The sequence below is a fragment of the Scomber scombrus genome, chromosome 15, assembly GCF_963691925.1.
Source record: "Scomber scombrus chromosome 15, fScoSco1.1, whole genome shotgun sequence".
NCBI lineage: Eukaryota > Metazoa > Chordata > Actinopteri > Scombriformes > Scombridae > Scomber > Scomber scombrus.
The window spans coordinates 10856014-10872118 of NC_084984.1; the positions used below are offsets into that span (position 1 = coordinate 10856014).

General features: G+C 38.6%; 1 protein-coding gene across 1 annotated transcript in view; it reads right to left on the minus strand.

Moving 5' to 3' along the window:
- Positions 1 to 1337: 1337 nt before the first annotated feature.
- Positions 1338 to 16105, minus strand: part of itga1 (integrin, alpha 1) — a 48943-nt gene continuing 34175 nt past the window's right edge. Inside the window, exons 11-30 of the mRNA XM_062434933.1 lie at positions 14650 to 14803; positions 13769 to 13914; positions 13289 to 13432; positions 12902 to 13153; positions 12678 to 12808; positions 11885 to 12060; positions 11580 to 11737; positions 9308 to 9418; positions 7885 to 7961; positions 7125 to 7251; positions 6887 to 6964; positions 6348 to 6424; positions 6138 to 6227; positions 5372 to 5474; positions 5143 to 5259; positions 4955 to 5053; positions 4757 to 4861; positions 4561 to 4656; positions 4355 to 4468; positions 1338 to 3568 (exon numbers count right to left, since the gene is read on the minus strand). Of these exons, the coding sequence (XP_062290917.1) occupies positions 3512 to 3568; positions 4355 to 4468; positions 4561 to 4656; positions 4757 to 4861; positions 4955 to 5053; positions 5143 to 5259; positions 5372 to 5474; positions 6138 to 6227; positions 6348 to 6424; positions 6887 to 6964; positions 7125 to 7251; positions 7885 to 7961; positions 9308 to 9418; positions 11580 to 11737; positions 11885 to 12060; positions 12678 to 12808; positions 12902 to 13153; positions 13289 to 13432; positions 13769 to 13914; positions 14650 to 14803 (2412 nt within the window). The 3' untranslated portion in view covers positions 1338 to 3511. The remainder of the gene's footprint in view (positions 3569 to 4354; positions 4469 to 4560; positions 4657 to 4756; positions 4862 to 4954; positions 5054 to 5142; positions 5260 to 5371; positions 5475 to 6137; positions 6228 to 6347; positions 6425 to 6886; positions 6965 to 7124; positions 7252 to 7884; positions 7962 to 9307; positions 9419 to 11579; positions 11738 to 11884; positions 12061 to 12677; positions 12809 to 12901; positions 13154 to 13288; positions 13433 to 13768; positions 13915 to 14649; positions 14804 to 16105) is intronic.

Here is a 16105-nt window from a genome sequence, read left to right on the forward strand (position 1 = left end):
CTTGGTCCTGGTGGGCCTGGAGGAGCAAGCTGTTGGCAGATTTGTGTGAAGTTTGTGGTTTTCATTTCAGAAGTTTAACTGCTGGATACAAGATGGCTCATTGTTCACTGAAAAATCAATTCTCAGTGTATGCAAGCTGGACGCTTCAAGTTTCCACATCACACTTGTATAAATTGACTATAGGATCAGTAATGGCTTCAAAACTAGTTGTTATGTCATGAGTCCTGCTTGTAGCCCCACCCCTTAAATTCAGATTTTTAATGAGTACAGAGAAACTTTCCACCGAGCACATAACAGCCATCTAGTGTCTAACTCTGCACATATATCGTTCTGCACAGTGAAGCTCAAAAATTCAACTGTGGGAACAAGATGAAAAAGACATTTTTGAATTGAGTAGCAAAGTAAAAATACTCCATTTCAAGTAAAAGTCCTGAATGAAAAGTCACATAAGTATTAGTAGCAAAATGTAGTTAAAGTACTACAGTAAAAGTAGTGGTTTGATCTCTCTGACTGATACATTATTATATATGACATCATTAGATTATTGATACTGAAGCATCAGTGTAAGAGCAGCATTTTACTGTTGTAGCTGCTGGAATTGTATTATATACAGTTAGCTAGAAGTTTTTGGACTTTTTTTGGTCTTTTTCTCTAATCTTTGTTTTTGGGGAAATATTGGATAATTTGAACATTTATTGAAATGAAACCATGTGAGAAGTTTAGAATGAAAAATGACTATTTTGTGGAGCTGTTCACAACTAATAGACATCTGAAATGTGACCCTGACTACACGCTGTTTTTTGAAAGACATCAAAAGGCAAAAAGGTTGGAAACCACTGGTTTAATCTTTAAACATGTGTTGGATTTAAGAAGCTCGTTATATTACTAATTGTGTCAAATCTTCATCTGAAAAGTAACTAAAGCTGTCACATAAATGTGGTTGGGCAGAAATTACAATATGTCTCTCTGAAATGTAGTGGAGTATAAGTATAAACTAGCATTAAGTCCAAATAAAAGTCCAAAATCAAAGACCAAGTGGACATCTTCAAATTGTTTTGTCCAACCAGTTTTCTAATGATGCAAAACATAGAAAAGCAACAAATTCTTTCATTTGAGCAGCTGGAAGACAATAATGTTTGACTTATTCTGATGAATGACTAAGTGATTAGTCACGTATCGAAATTGCTGGTTATTCATTTTCTGTCAATAGAGAACACAGTGATTTAACTTTGATAGACAGAACATACAGGAGCATCTTTTACATTTTCATCTAGGATATAATTCTTTGAACATTTGTTTCTAAAGAAAAGCGAGAATTGGAGCACATCTTTGTAAAAAGTCTTTATTTTGTACATAAGATTCAGTTCATTTCTGTGCTGATGAGGAAGCATACAGTCCGACAAACCAGTGCATTACAATGAAGACTTCACAGCAGTGTAGGAGGCTGGGGTGGCGCTCACAACTCTCATATTATCCTCACTCTTTATTCTTTACTATTTTCAGAAGTTAATTGAGAGTCAAATCCGAGAAAATGACCCCTGACCACACATTTCCATGAAAGAGAACAAAGAGAAAGTTATGCCGCCACCCTCGTGCATAAGCCTGATGTAGCCGTACAATCTTAAAATGACCAACAGTTACACATTCTGTACGCACAATTTATATCATGTGCTTAATGTCAACAGTGGAGAGTGAGAGCTGAGGAGTGTAAAGATTAATTTAAATATTTTCTTGCTGTCTTCCCTCAGTTTTATCGTATGACAATGAGGGGTAAAAGTCAAGAAAGAGGCTGAAGCTTAATCTCCCCAATATACAATATAATCTATTTTATCATACTGTGTAGCTGTGCAACTTCTCAAAAACAAAAACAAGACAGAAAACCTGAAATAATAACTTTGTAAGGTACTGTGTACCGCATACGGGGTCACATTGAGCCTACAGTAATACTTTGTGTAAGTGTTACAAACCATCTACCAGTGAATCCCATGTAAGGTAATGGGGAAAACTGCTGGTGAATGGATACACATGTATTTCTGCATTTTAGGAAAATTGACCTTCTATTTTGCAAATTAAAAAGTTTAAATCATAGTATTCTACAGTCAGATCTAATCTTGATCATGTTAAAGCCTTGACAACAGACTTCAAAGAACAATTTCAATCAAATGAAATACTTTTACATATGTAACCAAAATAGTGGATACAAACCCTCATCTTCATGTAAATGTTCAGTAACAGAATAGTTTCATTTTCTCATCAAAATATAACAATATTTACATATTTGCATCAGCATTTTAAATTGTGAGATCGGCCAGATCATTTTCTTATATGGTAAAATGTTAATGTCATCATTCATGATACTTGTAGCACCTGAGCAAAATCACGTTCTCCAACCACTGATCACAAAAACAAGACAAGATTGGATAACATCTCTTAAATTACACTAATTATAGCAACACAAATATGTACATTTTTGAGCATTTACTTATATTTACAGTACAATCAAAGGTTTAGATTTGGAAGGCGCAGCTCGCTGTATCCCTCAGTAACAATACAAACATTTACCTTATGAGTCGGGACATGATTCTTTTGGTTTTGAATTAATTAGTTATGGTAATAAGTATAAAAAAAATGAAAAACCACACCTTTGTTAAGCAAAATAAATCTCATGTTCAGGTCAGTGTCTTTAGCCAACATTTTGAAGTAAAGGATGTGCCATGTTATATTGCTAAAACAAAAATGAAATGCTATAAAATGTTAAAAGATACAGTGTTTCATAAAAAAAGATCAAGCTTTTTAACACACATGTCTAAGTTATCAGACAGACTGCTCCAACACACATAAAGTTCACATATTGCATGTTTCAGAAGCAAATAGACCTTTGGACGTTGTTGCAGAAAGTGTGCGAGGTGGCGTAGGCAACTTTGTATCTTCATACCGAAAAACCTGAGTTTACTTTTTTCCTTTGAAAGCTGCAGTGCAGCTATTGCAGCTCTGAAGGTTTTGTAACTGTATGTGATACAGATATATGCTACTTTGCCAATAGATGCCTGGTAAGTAATAGTTTCTTCATGCTCCCTGGTTTCTCCTCTGAACTGCCATACGTGACTTAATGTTGATGTCTACAAGAAAAGAAGCTGATCTAGGACAAATACTATTTGCAAATACTTCAAACAAGGTAAACATTGAGTGCCAATCACTTTACAAAAGTCAAAGTGTCAGACTTTGTGTAGGTGAGTTGCCTCACTGTGTAACTCCAAGCAACCTAATCCCTAAAGCAGCAAAGAACAAGATTTAGGAAGTATTTGCAAACAATATTTGACCCATGCCTGTGCAAGAAACAGTGGATGGTAAGTGTGTTTTCCAGGTAGTCACTGTGTTGTAGCACTGAGGTGGCTGTGGGTCTTGCGGCGTTTTCTCCGTGTGTCCGACTGTCTGTTTAAAAGTCTGTCACTTTATGTGACCTGATGGCTCTAGAAACAGTCAGTCACAGAGCTGCTTGTTGCTGGATACCTCAGTCCATTACTTCCTCCTTTGAGTAGTCCCTGGATTTTCTCTTGAAGAAGCCCATCTGAAAGAGCAAAAAACTCAGTTGCAACACTAAGAAGTTGACATTTTTACACTGAAATATATCAATTTGCTTTCTTTTCTCTCAGACTCAGATGACATTGATACAACACATATGTTTGCCCATTAAATATGAAGCTGAAGCCATGAAACGGCTAGCTTAGCTGAGCATAAAGACTAGAAACAGCCTGACTCAGTCCAAAGGTAAACTAATCTTTAAAGCTCACTAGTTAACACTTAATATCTTGTTAGTTAAAGACAAAAAAAACAAGTGTGAAAAAGACAATGAGTCATTCTATGTGGGATGTATACCAGACTAATTCTTGGCTGGGGCAGTGAAAGGAGTCATGTCGTCCCTGTTAGGTTTCCAGGAATTAGCTGCACCAAGCCAAGAAATAGTTCAACATATAACCAACGAATAGCATTTTACACTGTGGTTTTTGTACAGATTTAATAAACAAGAAATATGTTAATTAGTGAGCTTTAGAGGTGCTGTTAGGTTTAGTTTTAATCTGGGTAGGACAGAGATAGGCTATCTGTTTATTTCTGTTCATATTGTTATGCTAAGTTAAACTAAACTAACCATCTCTGTACAGTATCTTCATATTTAGTGTATCTCATAAGAGTGGTATAAATATTCTCGTTTTCGTCAGCAAATCAAAATAAACAACTTTTTTTTTTCAAAGACCATAGCAAATTGTACATGCTCTTGGCTCTGCAGGGATAAGATGCTACAGATATTCAAAAAGTATTTGAACACTTGCAAATAGTGTGTGGTCTGAAATATTACCTTCCAGAGAACGAAGATGACAAGTGCTAAGATCAGCAGACCTATCAGGATGCTGACGATGATGATCCATATAGGGATTCCTCCTAAGGTTGCCTTTGATACCTGGATCTTTACCTGATTAGCACACACATAGATACAGTATAGTAAATGTACATGTACCTGCAAACACACACACAAGTGTACAATAAGAAAACTTTATGACTCACAGTTCTGCTGCTGTCACTTTTGCTCAGTACAAAAAGTTTTGTGTCTTTGGTTCCCAGAGTGGCATTTACCAACATGTACAGACTGGAAAACTCTGCCTGTAAAATAAAAATAAATGTTTGCAAAACAAATGCAAAAGCACTGGACAGGAGGCAAGTCAAGCCAAAAATAATCGCTCACATGTCACCTCAAACCTACCTCAATGAATGTAGGTTCCCACACTCTGAATGTAACGTTGACCTGATTGATCTTATCCTCGGGTATGGAGCATGTAAATGATGCACAATCGAGTTTTTCACAGCTCTGTAGAGCAAATAAAACACACATGGTCGGACAGGAGCAAATACATCTCAGCTGTCTTTAGAAATAAAACCACAAACAAGCCTGATCACACACCAGTATGAAGACGCCGAGTGTTTCTTTCTTTGGTTTGGGTTTTATAATGTCCGGGTTAATATTATGAGGGTTGATCAAATGCGTAGCATCACATTTCACCTGCAGAGAGAGGAGAAGCAGATATAAAGGTAGGTCTGTCAGTTTACTTCAATTTACATGTCCACATGTGTGTTTGTGTTCATTCATACCTGTGGGCTGGTGGTGACATGTGTCAGGTACAGTAAGTTGTTCTGAAAAGGAGAGATACGAGGGTAGGTCACCCTAAGGTCAAGGGGAGGAGTCACTATATCACCTGTTTTCTCCACCTAGAGAGACATGAGACAGAGAGGTAGTGAGATAGAAAACAAACAGGATATGTTTTTCCTAATATATCATACCATTTGCAAATCAAATATAATCTGTATCTGCAAATGTTACCGTGTAGCTGATGCTGATCTCCTCTCCAATCATCGTGGTGTCATTGAATACGCTGGGATACTGCTCACGGTCCTGTATTTCAATGTGTTTATCCACAGGGCGCCTGGAAGATGCATCATTTTGAAATATCACATTAAATTTTTCCTTTTCAAATCAGAGCTTCATAGACTGAGAATTCTCCACAAATCACATCAAAATTTGGTGCTATGAAATTAAAACTTTTGGTACCATTAAACAATAAGGCACTCTTAATACAGCTGTATGAACCTTTCTGAATGAATATGTTCAATATGCATTAACTGATTAGGCCACTTGGGGGCAGCAGAAAGAGCTGTAAACACAACACTGACATACAGTATTAAGTTGATATAGCAAACTTGTTAGTAACTGGTTGCTTATTTTCCCAACCATGTGTCTGGCCACCTGATGCATGTAAGTCCAACATTCACTTTACTAGTTTTTGGTCTCCACCAACTTCTGAGGGAAATATCTTGCTCTTTGGCTCCTAAATACTATATATGCCACTTGAACTTGGAGCAAAACAAACATTTAAGAATAGACATTTCTCTTGTCGAACAGTTGTCACTAATAATATTAATAATGGATGCATTCCTTCGACATAAATAAAATCCATCCTCCTCATTATAAGACACATCTGAGCTTTTCCTGTTGTGACAATTCATAATGTATACCATGAGAAAGAGCAACAGTAATAAAAAATTATCAAAAAATGTATCCACCAAATGAACCAACTTCTTCTACTCACACTGTGAATATGAGTCCAGCTTCATACGTCACAGGAATGGCGATCTGCACAGTGTTGTCATGCAAGGTAGACGGTAGCTCCTCACTGTCACTGTGGGAAATTTAAAAACATATTTGTTTGACTCAAATGCATAAAAATGGATGCGAAAACTCTCAGTTGTACTGGATTGAACACAAAACTATACAAAATCATTGGATAAAACATACTCACCTTGTTGCAGTCACATTGATCTGAATATCCTCCTGAATATGTGTGGGATTCACTTCAAATTTCACTTTGAAGATTTCCTGTGGATATTAGATCGCATCACATTTTTACTAATTAGCAGTGAAGATAAATAAAGTGTATATTGATCTACAGCGGCAAATAATGAATATGTTCATTATTGATCACTTATTTTATCTTTATCTATTAGTTATTTGGCCGTTAAAAGTTCCAATCACCGTTTCCCAAAGTCCAAACTGACATCCCTGAATGTCTTCTTTTGTCCTGAACAACAGTCCACAACCCAAGAATATTTAGTTCACTTTCAAAAACAGTATATAAATCAGAAAATATTCACATTTATTAGGCTGGAATTTCGAGATACTTTTGTCTTTATAAAATAACCCAAAATGATAAATTATCAAAATAAATGGTGATTTATTTTCTGTTGATCAGCTAATTGACTAATCATTGCAGCTCTAGATTGTACAGACATATGTAGTTTACATTCTGCATTGGAGTAACGAATGAAAATTAACTAGTACCTCTACATTGCTTGCCAGGAAGGGATATCCAACAGCAAACTCCACCCTGGTGTGGTTCAGAGTCACGTACTTCTTCGGCTGATAATACAAAATAAAAACATGCATCATCACCTCAATTCATTATTATTTGGAATTTTTTGCCTTTATTGTACAGATGACAGTGAAGTGACAGACATGAAACAGAGGAAGAGAGCGTGACACCTCAGTTCATTTACACCATGAGCACTAGAAATCTCACCTCTACTGTAACATAGTTGATGTTTGGCGTGAAGCTGACAATGACTTTGGTGTTGTATGCATTGTCTTTGCTGTTTTTAACTCTGATGTTCACATCAATCTTCTCTTTGTTTGCTTTGATCACCATTCTGGAGAATAAAATGAAAACTGTCAGCACGTTTGGTTGTGATGCACATTTTCCACCAATAGGAGGCAGTCATGTAGTGGAAAGTCTACAACTACTGTGTGCTATGAGTGACACTATGATCCAAGATAGCACATGATAATAATAGTTCAACTCCAATGTGAAAAATGTGTACTCTTAATATGTGAAAATGTTAAGGAATAGGTTCACTTTTTTAACGCTGTCTCAAGAGTGATTGGTTGCTGTAATCGTTCCTCTTGAAGCAATCCCTTCTTAATGCACTTTCCATTTAAGTGATGGGAGACAAAATCCACCGTCCACTGCAAAAATTCACTCCCAAGTTCAGAGTCAATATGAGACTGAGTCTCTCTAATTAAGTGGGTATATTTCAAAGTCACAGTATTGTAAGAAGCAAAAAAGACTAACTTACACACTTAATTTGCCTAACTCAGATTGCTGAAGGCTCATAAACTCTGAAATGCATTTTTGCAGAAAGCGAGGACTGCAGATTTTCCCCCGATCATTTACATTGGAATCTCATTGCAGCCTGTATGAAATGTATGACCAACATGTGGGGCATGCTAGTATTATTTTACAATACATTTAAAATGTATACTTAAATGCTAATTCCACTTACTTTTTTACACTAGACTCGGCTTTGAGAGAGAGGTCCGCAATGCACCTCTCATCACTCCCACACTCCATTAAGGGAATCTACAAGATAATCAAGAAATGAAATCCACATCCACTCACAAATGTAACACTTATTGTTACTTCACTTGGATGTTTGAGCTTCACTGTACAGAGTTTCAAACTAGAAGGATGTTTTCACAGTCATCTGCTGAAGGGTTAAAGTTTCTCTGTGCTCACCTTAAATCTCAGTTTAAGGTGTAAATAAAGAACATGACACGTCTAGCCAATCATAGTCCCGTATACAACATACACATATCAGTGTATGTTAAAACTTGAAGACGCAAGTTTTTGGATTTGATTTGGGATTTCTACAATGATGAAGAAGGAAAAGATGTAGTTTTAGGAATTTGTAATGTGATTATTAAAACCATATCAGACACTAATTATTATATATTAGAATATATCTGCATCCTAAATTAGTGAATCTTTAATCACTTATCTTTAAATTACTGTAACAGCTTATGAATCTCCTCTGCAGAAATGAGAATCAAAATAGGCCACTGTTTTCTATTTGTTTACACTCCTGACAAAAGGGTGCTTTCAAATGACCTTAATTTCCTTTGCCTTTTCACCTAAACGGTTCACAGGGTCACAGTCTCATTTGTTTCCATTCTCAATGCTGTCCCAACGGACTGTCAAGATCAACAGTGTCCGCTCTCTCAAGAATGGCCAAGAGACTAGAGTATCATATGCAGCACAGTCTCAAAAGAAAAACTCGGGCTTCCGTTAGATGACTTCCCCTTTCTGTGTGCGTGTGTCCCCTCTTTTCCTTTCAATAACAATAACAGGAGAGGTCCTAATAACCCTTCCTCACGTGTGTGCATCGTTGCTGTGACAGATTCTGAGACTGAGGGAGTCAGGACGTGCCTAGACAAACAACCACATGTTTAGAAGTGAGGGGAGGTGGTGATGTTATTACTCTGCATTATACACACCCAGGCTTCATGTTTTGAAGCTCAATTCTCATGCACAAAAGGAAATGCTTTCCCACTCTTTATCTGGGCACATCACTCATTGCAATAATTATTTGGAAAACCTCTTATTAGAACAACTATGTATGCGGGAGTGTGGGAAGACAGTCCTGGCTATTGGTGTTGAAACCCTAATGCAGTCTTGAGGAAACACTGAAGGATGGCAGTCAGCTGTTGCAGATGTTAATGTGCTGTAACAGAAGCAAGTTTGGAGCCAGACAAGAAAACCCTAGTTCTCACTCTCAGATTATAAATACAGACAGATGGAGGATGTTTTAGACAAAGTTCAAATCCTTCCTGTCTTTGACTCTAAATCTTCCTCTTACTGTTATTTGCCAGTTAATAGTTTAAGTACTGAGAGAGACCATTATAATAAGTGGTATAAAGCAGTCTTACAGTCTTATTGATGGAACTGGGAAGGCTTTCGTCCAGGACTGGACCTTTGTCTTCATTTACTAATCCAAACTTCAAAGACACCATGAGAGGGTCTCTGAAGTCCAACCGGGACTGTTGAGGAGAAGAGGGAGGTAAAGAAATCAAGAGGAGAATGAGAAGGAGGGAAGAAAATAAAGTTAGATGAAGGTCAAGAGGATGAGAAAGAACATTACAAGGAAAATCTACTTTAAAGATCTTTTACACCAACACACGTGTTTTCACTGTTTCACTGCTGATTGAACCTCTACTCAGGACTTTGTTGGTGAGCGTAGACCCTGTGTCCATGCAGACTGGCCCCCCTAAAAAACCCGAGAACCCAATTTTTCCAAACCAGGTCTTCGGCCCACACTTAGTCCATCTTAAATTGCTACGGGTCTTTCTTGGGTTGGTGCCAAAATTGGATTATATATCAAAGGACTCCATGAAAGAGCATAACATGAGGAACACGTGCTGCATCTTCAGTAAATCACTGATTTGCGTGTGGACAGATTTTGCTACTTAAACCTGTCACAGCTGTTTTTTTGGCCACTTGGAGGCAGTGGACACAAGCTGTAAACACAACACTGTTATTGCCTTAAAAAGTGGATATATGGTTAACTTGTTAGCAAACACCTGCTTATTTATACATCCAGCAAATACAGAGCAACTTTTTCTGTTTGCCATTTAGTGTTGAGCAGGTAATGTATACAGTTGGATTTTAGCGCTTTTTGGTGAACGCAGCTGCCTGCTGAGTCTGAAAATTATGCTATAAAGATTCTATAAAATAAAGCTCAGTAAAGCTGAGGTGAACTGTGGAGTCAGTTGATATTTCTCTGTGAGTTCATTGCAACGAGCAACCCCTCTCAACATGTAGTCATTTGATTGATTGTTAATAAAAAAAAAATATTGATTGCAGAATCTTCAAAACATGTTAACGAGGCATGTTAAAGAACACACTGTATATAATGTTCTCATCTTCCACTTTGATTAATATTATGGCCATGAGGAAGCTGCTTAATTAGCCCCAATACATTTAATTAAATGTTCTCTTTACATGTTCTTTATGTCCATTAAATAAATACTGTCACTGCTCTTAGTGCTATTATTCCGAGACAGAAACAGGAGACTCCAGCAATACAGACATGGAACAAGCAATGGAAGTTTTGAATGTAGCAGTTATGTTCCAATTTATTTTTAATCTGAGGTTTTCCTAACTGGTTTGGAGCTGGATACATTAACAGAGGCAAGCACTCCATGTGGACATAAAGCATACTGGAGGGACTGTATCAACACACACAAAGTAGCAAACACTTCTTCTGAACGTTTATTCATTTGCAAAACATTTGCTTCTGGTTCATAGAGTTGCTGTCAGCTGTTTAGGTTTGTGTGTGTGTGTGTGTGTGTGTGTGTGTGTGTGTGTGTGTGTGTGTGTGTGTGTGTGTGTGTGTGTGTGTGTTACAGTTAAAATGGACTGGTCCATCTTGGATAGTCACGGGTGCATTTTGTGTCCGTTACAAATTTTCTGGTCCCTGAGGACCTCTTCTCTGGAATATGTGGCAAGTTTCTGCACAAACTGGCATACTTGAACAGAGCAGGTATTCATGCTCGGCACATACAACGACAACAGCTGTCTCCACTGATTAGTTCTTCCTCCTCTCGCCGGAGGGCAGCTAATCAGAGAAATCCATTGCTACAGTGAAAGGCTGGGACGAGGAACTCAGTACACATGCTGTACAGTAAATGTCACACATATGGATATATACAGGAGGTGGTGTAGTTGCATAGTAGAAATGTTTCAACTGCAGTATGATGAACAGTCTATGATGTGCTTGTTAGACCACTTGTAGTCATTTTCTTTGACCTTGAATGTCACTTTTTGTCACATTCACAAAACACCTCACTCTCTTTCTTGTAGTCACTCTCATTCACTCTTTCCCTTTTCCTTTTCTCTCTCCATCTCTCCAACTCTGTAAGTACCTCCAGATAATTTATCACTCAGAGCAGCACAGGGCTGAACTCGGCATGCTTTGATCAAAACAGGTCTGTTTCATGTTAGAAGAAAGGTCTTCCTGCTCTGCACAAACTTCTTGCAGCTTTGTTCTGTCTCTTCTCTGGCTAACAACCCTCAGACAAACATCAGAAATGAACCTTACAGAAAATTTAAGGCATCCAGTTAATGTTTTGGGGTTGATTCCTTGCAGGTGAGAAACCATAAGTGACCCCATGCCGACATAATAAAGATCAGAGTACTTGCCGACATCATGAAGATCTCCTTCACACAGGAGGGTTCTTTCGCTCTGTCTGTGACGTTGACGCGCCTGGTAATCTTACGATCACTTTTATCGTCCGAGCTGAGGAATGAAGCCCTGGCTTTTGCGCGCAGACCATCCAGAGTCAAATTATATTGTATCTCTGCAGGACACAACAGAAAAGTACGCAGTCAACCTGTGACAGCATCACATGACAACCTTGACAGTGACGAGGTAGAAAAATGAATGATGGGGGAATCATTTCATTGGTAGAATGATCGACTTCATGGTAGGATGCTGCATGGCTCACCTGCATTAGCGTTTGAATACTGCTGGTCAGATTTGATGCGGTACATGAAACAAATCTCAGTCGTCACACACACAGATATGCGTCCACCACGTTCACACTGGTGCTGAGACTGCTGCAAGTTTATTTTAGCAGGGTCAAAAGTCATGTTGACGTGGAGCTCTGCAACATCTCTGGACCTGGTAAATTCAAACACATACTAACATTTAGAAAGCATTATAGTAGCTGTCAATGGGGCAATATGTGAGTGTGTGTTTGTGTGTGTACATGCAAATGTGCACATGCATCTATTTTCTCAAAGGAAGGAACAAGGAACGGATGCATCTTGAGCATAAAACTTGGCCTCAACTCTCTCTATCTAACCGTTGAGCTTTCTAAAAACACAAGCCAGCAGTCCAGGAAGAGGATAGCAGCCTGCTGCCAAATCTTATTTAAACTCAAAGCCACTTGGGAGTTGGAGTTTTCACACAGCTTAGCTGAGCCTCTGCCAGTAGAAACTGTGGGAGAAGGTCTGCCTGGGAAGCTAAATCATGGTGTGGGCTGATCTTTCAAAACTTAGTGGGTTGAAGTCTGTAGGCTGGTCTCCAACAGCGAAGTATGTAGCCAGGGGTTTTAACAGAGAGATCATTAGTAAGTTGTTGGTCTCAAGCCTACATGCCCACTGGGACATGTACAGCTGTCCAAACCCAGTTAAAACAATGCAAAATGGAGACAGGCACTGCTGCTGGTAATGACTCAAGTGGAATGTGTAGTTTTAGGAGTGAATGTTTATATCTGAGGATGGGCCATGTCTCACCAGAACAGTGAAGCCCCGCCTAGACCTCCTATAGTAACATCAGTGATTCCATCTCCATTTAGATCCATGACTCCATGTATGGACTGACCAAAGAATTTCACCTTTTCACCGTCCCCACCTGCTGGGATGCGCTAAAGAGACAACACAGAACCGATCAGGACATGTTAATCTGAATAAATATTTACATATCTTCAAACAGCTCACTGAGTGGCTCTCTTTCTCACCTGCACATATTTCTCTTTCAGTGACTTCTTATCTCCATGATAGATGTAAACGGCCCCTCTGTGGTCGTTCTCAAACGGTGCACCGATTGCCACATCGTTAAAGCCGTCCAGGTTCAGATCCGTTACTGCAGCAATGGCTGTACCAAACCGGGCACCACATGGTTCATTTTTATTAGTGCAGTTCTCTGAGTGGGCAGTACAGCAGGACTGATTGATAGGCTTTAAAGTGAACTGGTGCTGAAACTGGCCGCCCTGATGATGGAGTAAAGAAAAAAAAAAGATCATGACCACTATGAGATGAAAAGCGGGCGCATCATCACAATCTTCTACAAAAATCTGACACAAGCTCTTTAATCAGAAGACAGATTCAGCCTTCATCTTCTGTACCTGGTTAAGTTTGTAAACGTAGACTTGTCCCTGCTCATTTCTTTCTGAGCCCATGTACATTGGAGCTCCAACCAAGAGGAGATCCGTGTAGGAATCGTTGTCCACGTCGACAGTCTGCAGGACGCTGCCGAAGTAAGAACCAATCTGCACAGAGGAGGTACAAATCATCTGTCACTGTTGACTCATTAATTACTGAACACGTTGACATATCGATTTTCATTCATTTGCTTCTGATCTGTATTTGCTTAATAATACATATTTTCACTTAAAAGTCAGGTTACTCCTAAATCCTGCATATCACAGAGGTCTGCTTGCATCACATCAAAAACTCACTGAACACCCACAAAGACAGTCACATTTTAAGTGTCTGAATGTAAGTGTATTAATTAGCAAGTACAACAGCTTTCAGATTGACAGAAGATCAATGAACAATGCCTTCTATGCAAGAACTTCTCCAACAGCACACTGAAAAAGGCTCACCTGTTCTCCTAGCAGTATCTGCGAGACAACAATCTTGTTCTTTTTGTCTAGACGATAGATAACAACGCGGCCTGTGTGGTTGTACCGCGGCGCACCTGTGATGTACAGCACTCCATTGGGCGATGATGCTGACTCAACATCATAACCTGCAGAGAAGAAAAAAACACAAGCAACATAGTGTATTAAACTCATCAGACTCATAAACAGGCATCATCAGGAGTGTGTGCATCCACGTGCACATATTTGCATTGTTATGATGTCATTAGGAAAACACACCCTGGCTCTCTTTGTGGGTTATTTTTAAATGCTTCTGCAGCTAACTGTTTACATCTCACTGTGAAGGGGAAACTATAAAACACTACTGAACACTGGCAGGAAAATGTGCGTACACTCACACTCACAGACAAGGACACAAAGGGTATGTCTGCACAGTCTGCAGACGGGCCATTAGGATATGAGCATGTGCCAACAGCTGAGTTTACAGTACACGAGCCTGGATCCACCAGTGCTCTTTCTAATGACATGTTGATTAAATAACTGATATTAAGATGGTATGGTTGCTCTACAGGCCATACAAGGCAACAGGATGGAGAGGGCAGCCTGTGTATATTATTTATATGACAGAGGGAGAGAGAGAGAGAGAGAAGCATCTGCTGTCAAACATAGACAAATTACATATTTTTCTCCTAAATGTAACAGAAACTCTATTCTGCAGCTGCAAAATTTCACTGAATCTGTTGAAAGATTTGGCTACCAATGCTCTCTCTGTAATGAACAAAAACTCACAAGTTTGGACAGATTTCCATGCGTGTGTAAATACTGCTCCACCTTGTATACTCTATATTTATCCAGTTTACTAACAAGCATCTGTCCTAACTCACCGAGGTACCCAGCCAGTCGTTCATACCCAGCCTCAGTTTTTGAGTCGAAGAAGGCGTTTCTCTCTGGGATGACTGTTTCATTTTCACCAGCAGATTGCATTACCACTGTCCCATTCCAGTCATAAGCTCCCACTGCTCCCAGTAACACGCCATCCTATGGGAGACAATAAAGTTTATGTCAGGACCAGTAGGAAGCAATTTTTGTTGGTGGGTGGTTTACTAAAGAATTTATCACTATACTGAAGTCAAAAATCAGAAGTACTCAGATCATTTAAAAAAGTAAAAAGTATGAACAGCACAAAAACACACAAAAAAAGTTGCAACTAAAGTTCTGCATGCTTGTTTTTACTTGAATAAAAGAATAGAAGTATTATCAGTATAATAGACTTTAAGTACTCATCATATCATTATATATACTTTCAATGTAGTGGTGACAAGTGGAGGCAATCTCAACTACTACTAATACATGCTGTTATGTAGTTTACTCTATAAAATGCATTATATTTTAATTGTTAAGAATATGATTGTAAGCGAAAATCTGAACCTGCAAAATAACTAAAGCTGTCAAATGAATGCAGTTAAGTAAAAAGTACAATATTGAGTAGTGGAGGGGAAGTATAAATCATATCATTTAAGTTATTATGGAAAGAAGAAGGAGGCTTTTATGCTTCCTTCTGTTTTACATCACTGTAAATTGAGTGAGTTTCAGTTTTGGACTGTTTGGAGAAAGGCAATTTGAGTTAAAAATAAGTGATTTTTTTTTTGGGGGGGGGGCATTTAATATAATGTGATACTTTAATGACTAACCAATTAATCAGTAATCAAAACATAATTCATACAGAAGTTGTTAATATAAACAAACATTAATTGCAGTCCTAATTATAGCCAACATTTCTTTTTGTCACCAGGAAATAGTTACTTAATAGCGAGGGGAGAGGTCACACAGGACATAGCATGGATCATTAGTCATAACGAACTGCGTCAACTGGCCATTTCCTGCTACTGATCATTAACGAGGACTGAGGTGTGTGCCGAATAGTGAAACGACTCAGTTTGGTTGTATTAAGCTGAATGAATCACTGCAGCCTCAGAGACAGTGTGCACAGTGATTGAAGATGCGTTGAACATTAGTCAGAAGCAGGAAGACAGGCGTAAGAGGGGAGCCTGTTTGTTTTTAAACAGACAAAGGAAATGCCTAATGAATGAACACAAGAAGCATGTGAGGGGTCAAAGTAAGCATGTTGTTTTTACCGTAGTGAACAACCATCTGATTCAACCTTCGTAACTGTTTCGTGCCTCGTGTTTAACTTTCAAACTCTGTCTGTCTGTTTCACACACTCTCATGTAATCACACAAACCGTCGTCCGTGTAAAGTCTGCAGCAGTGTGAGCAGACAGGACAGAGCTAGTCTGTGTCTAGAAACTTCCGCTGACCAAGGTGAATCACCAAAGGGTAG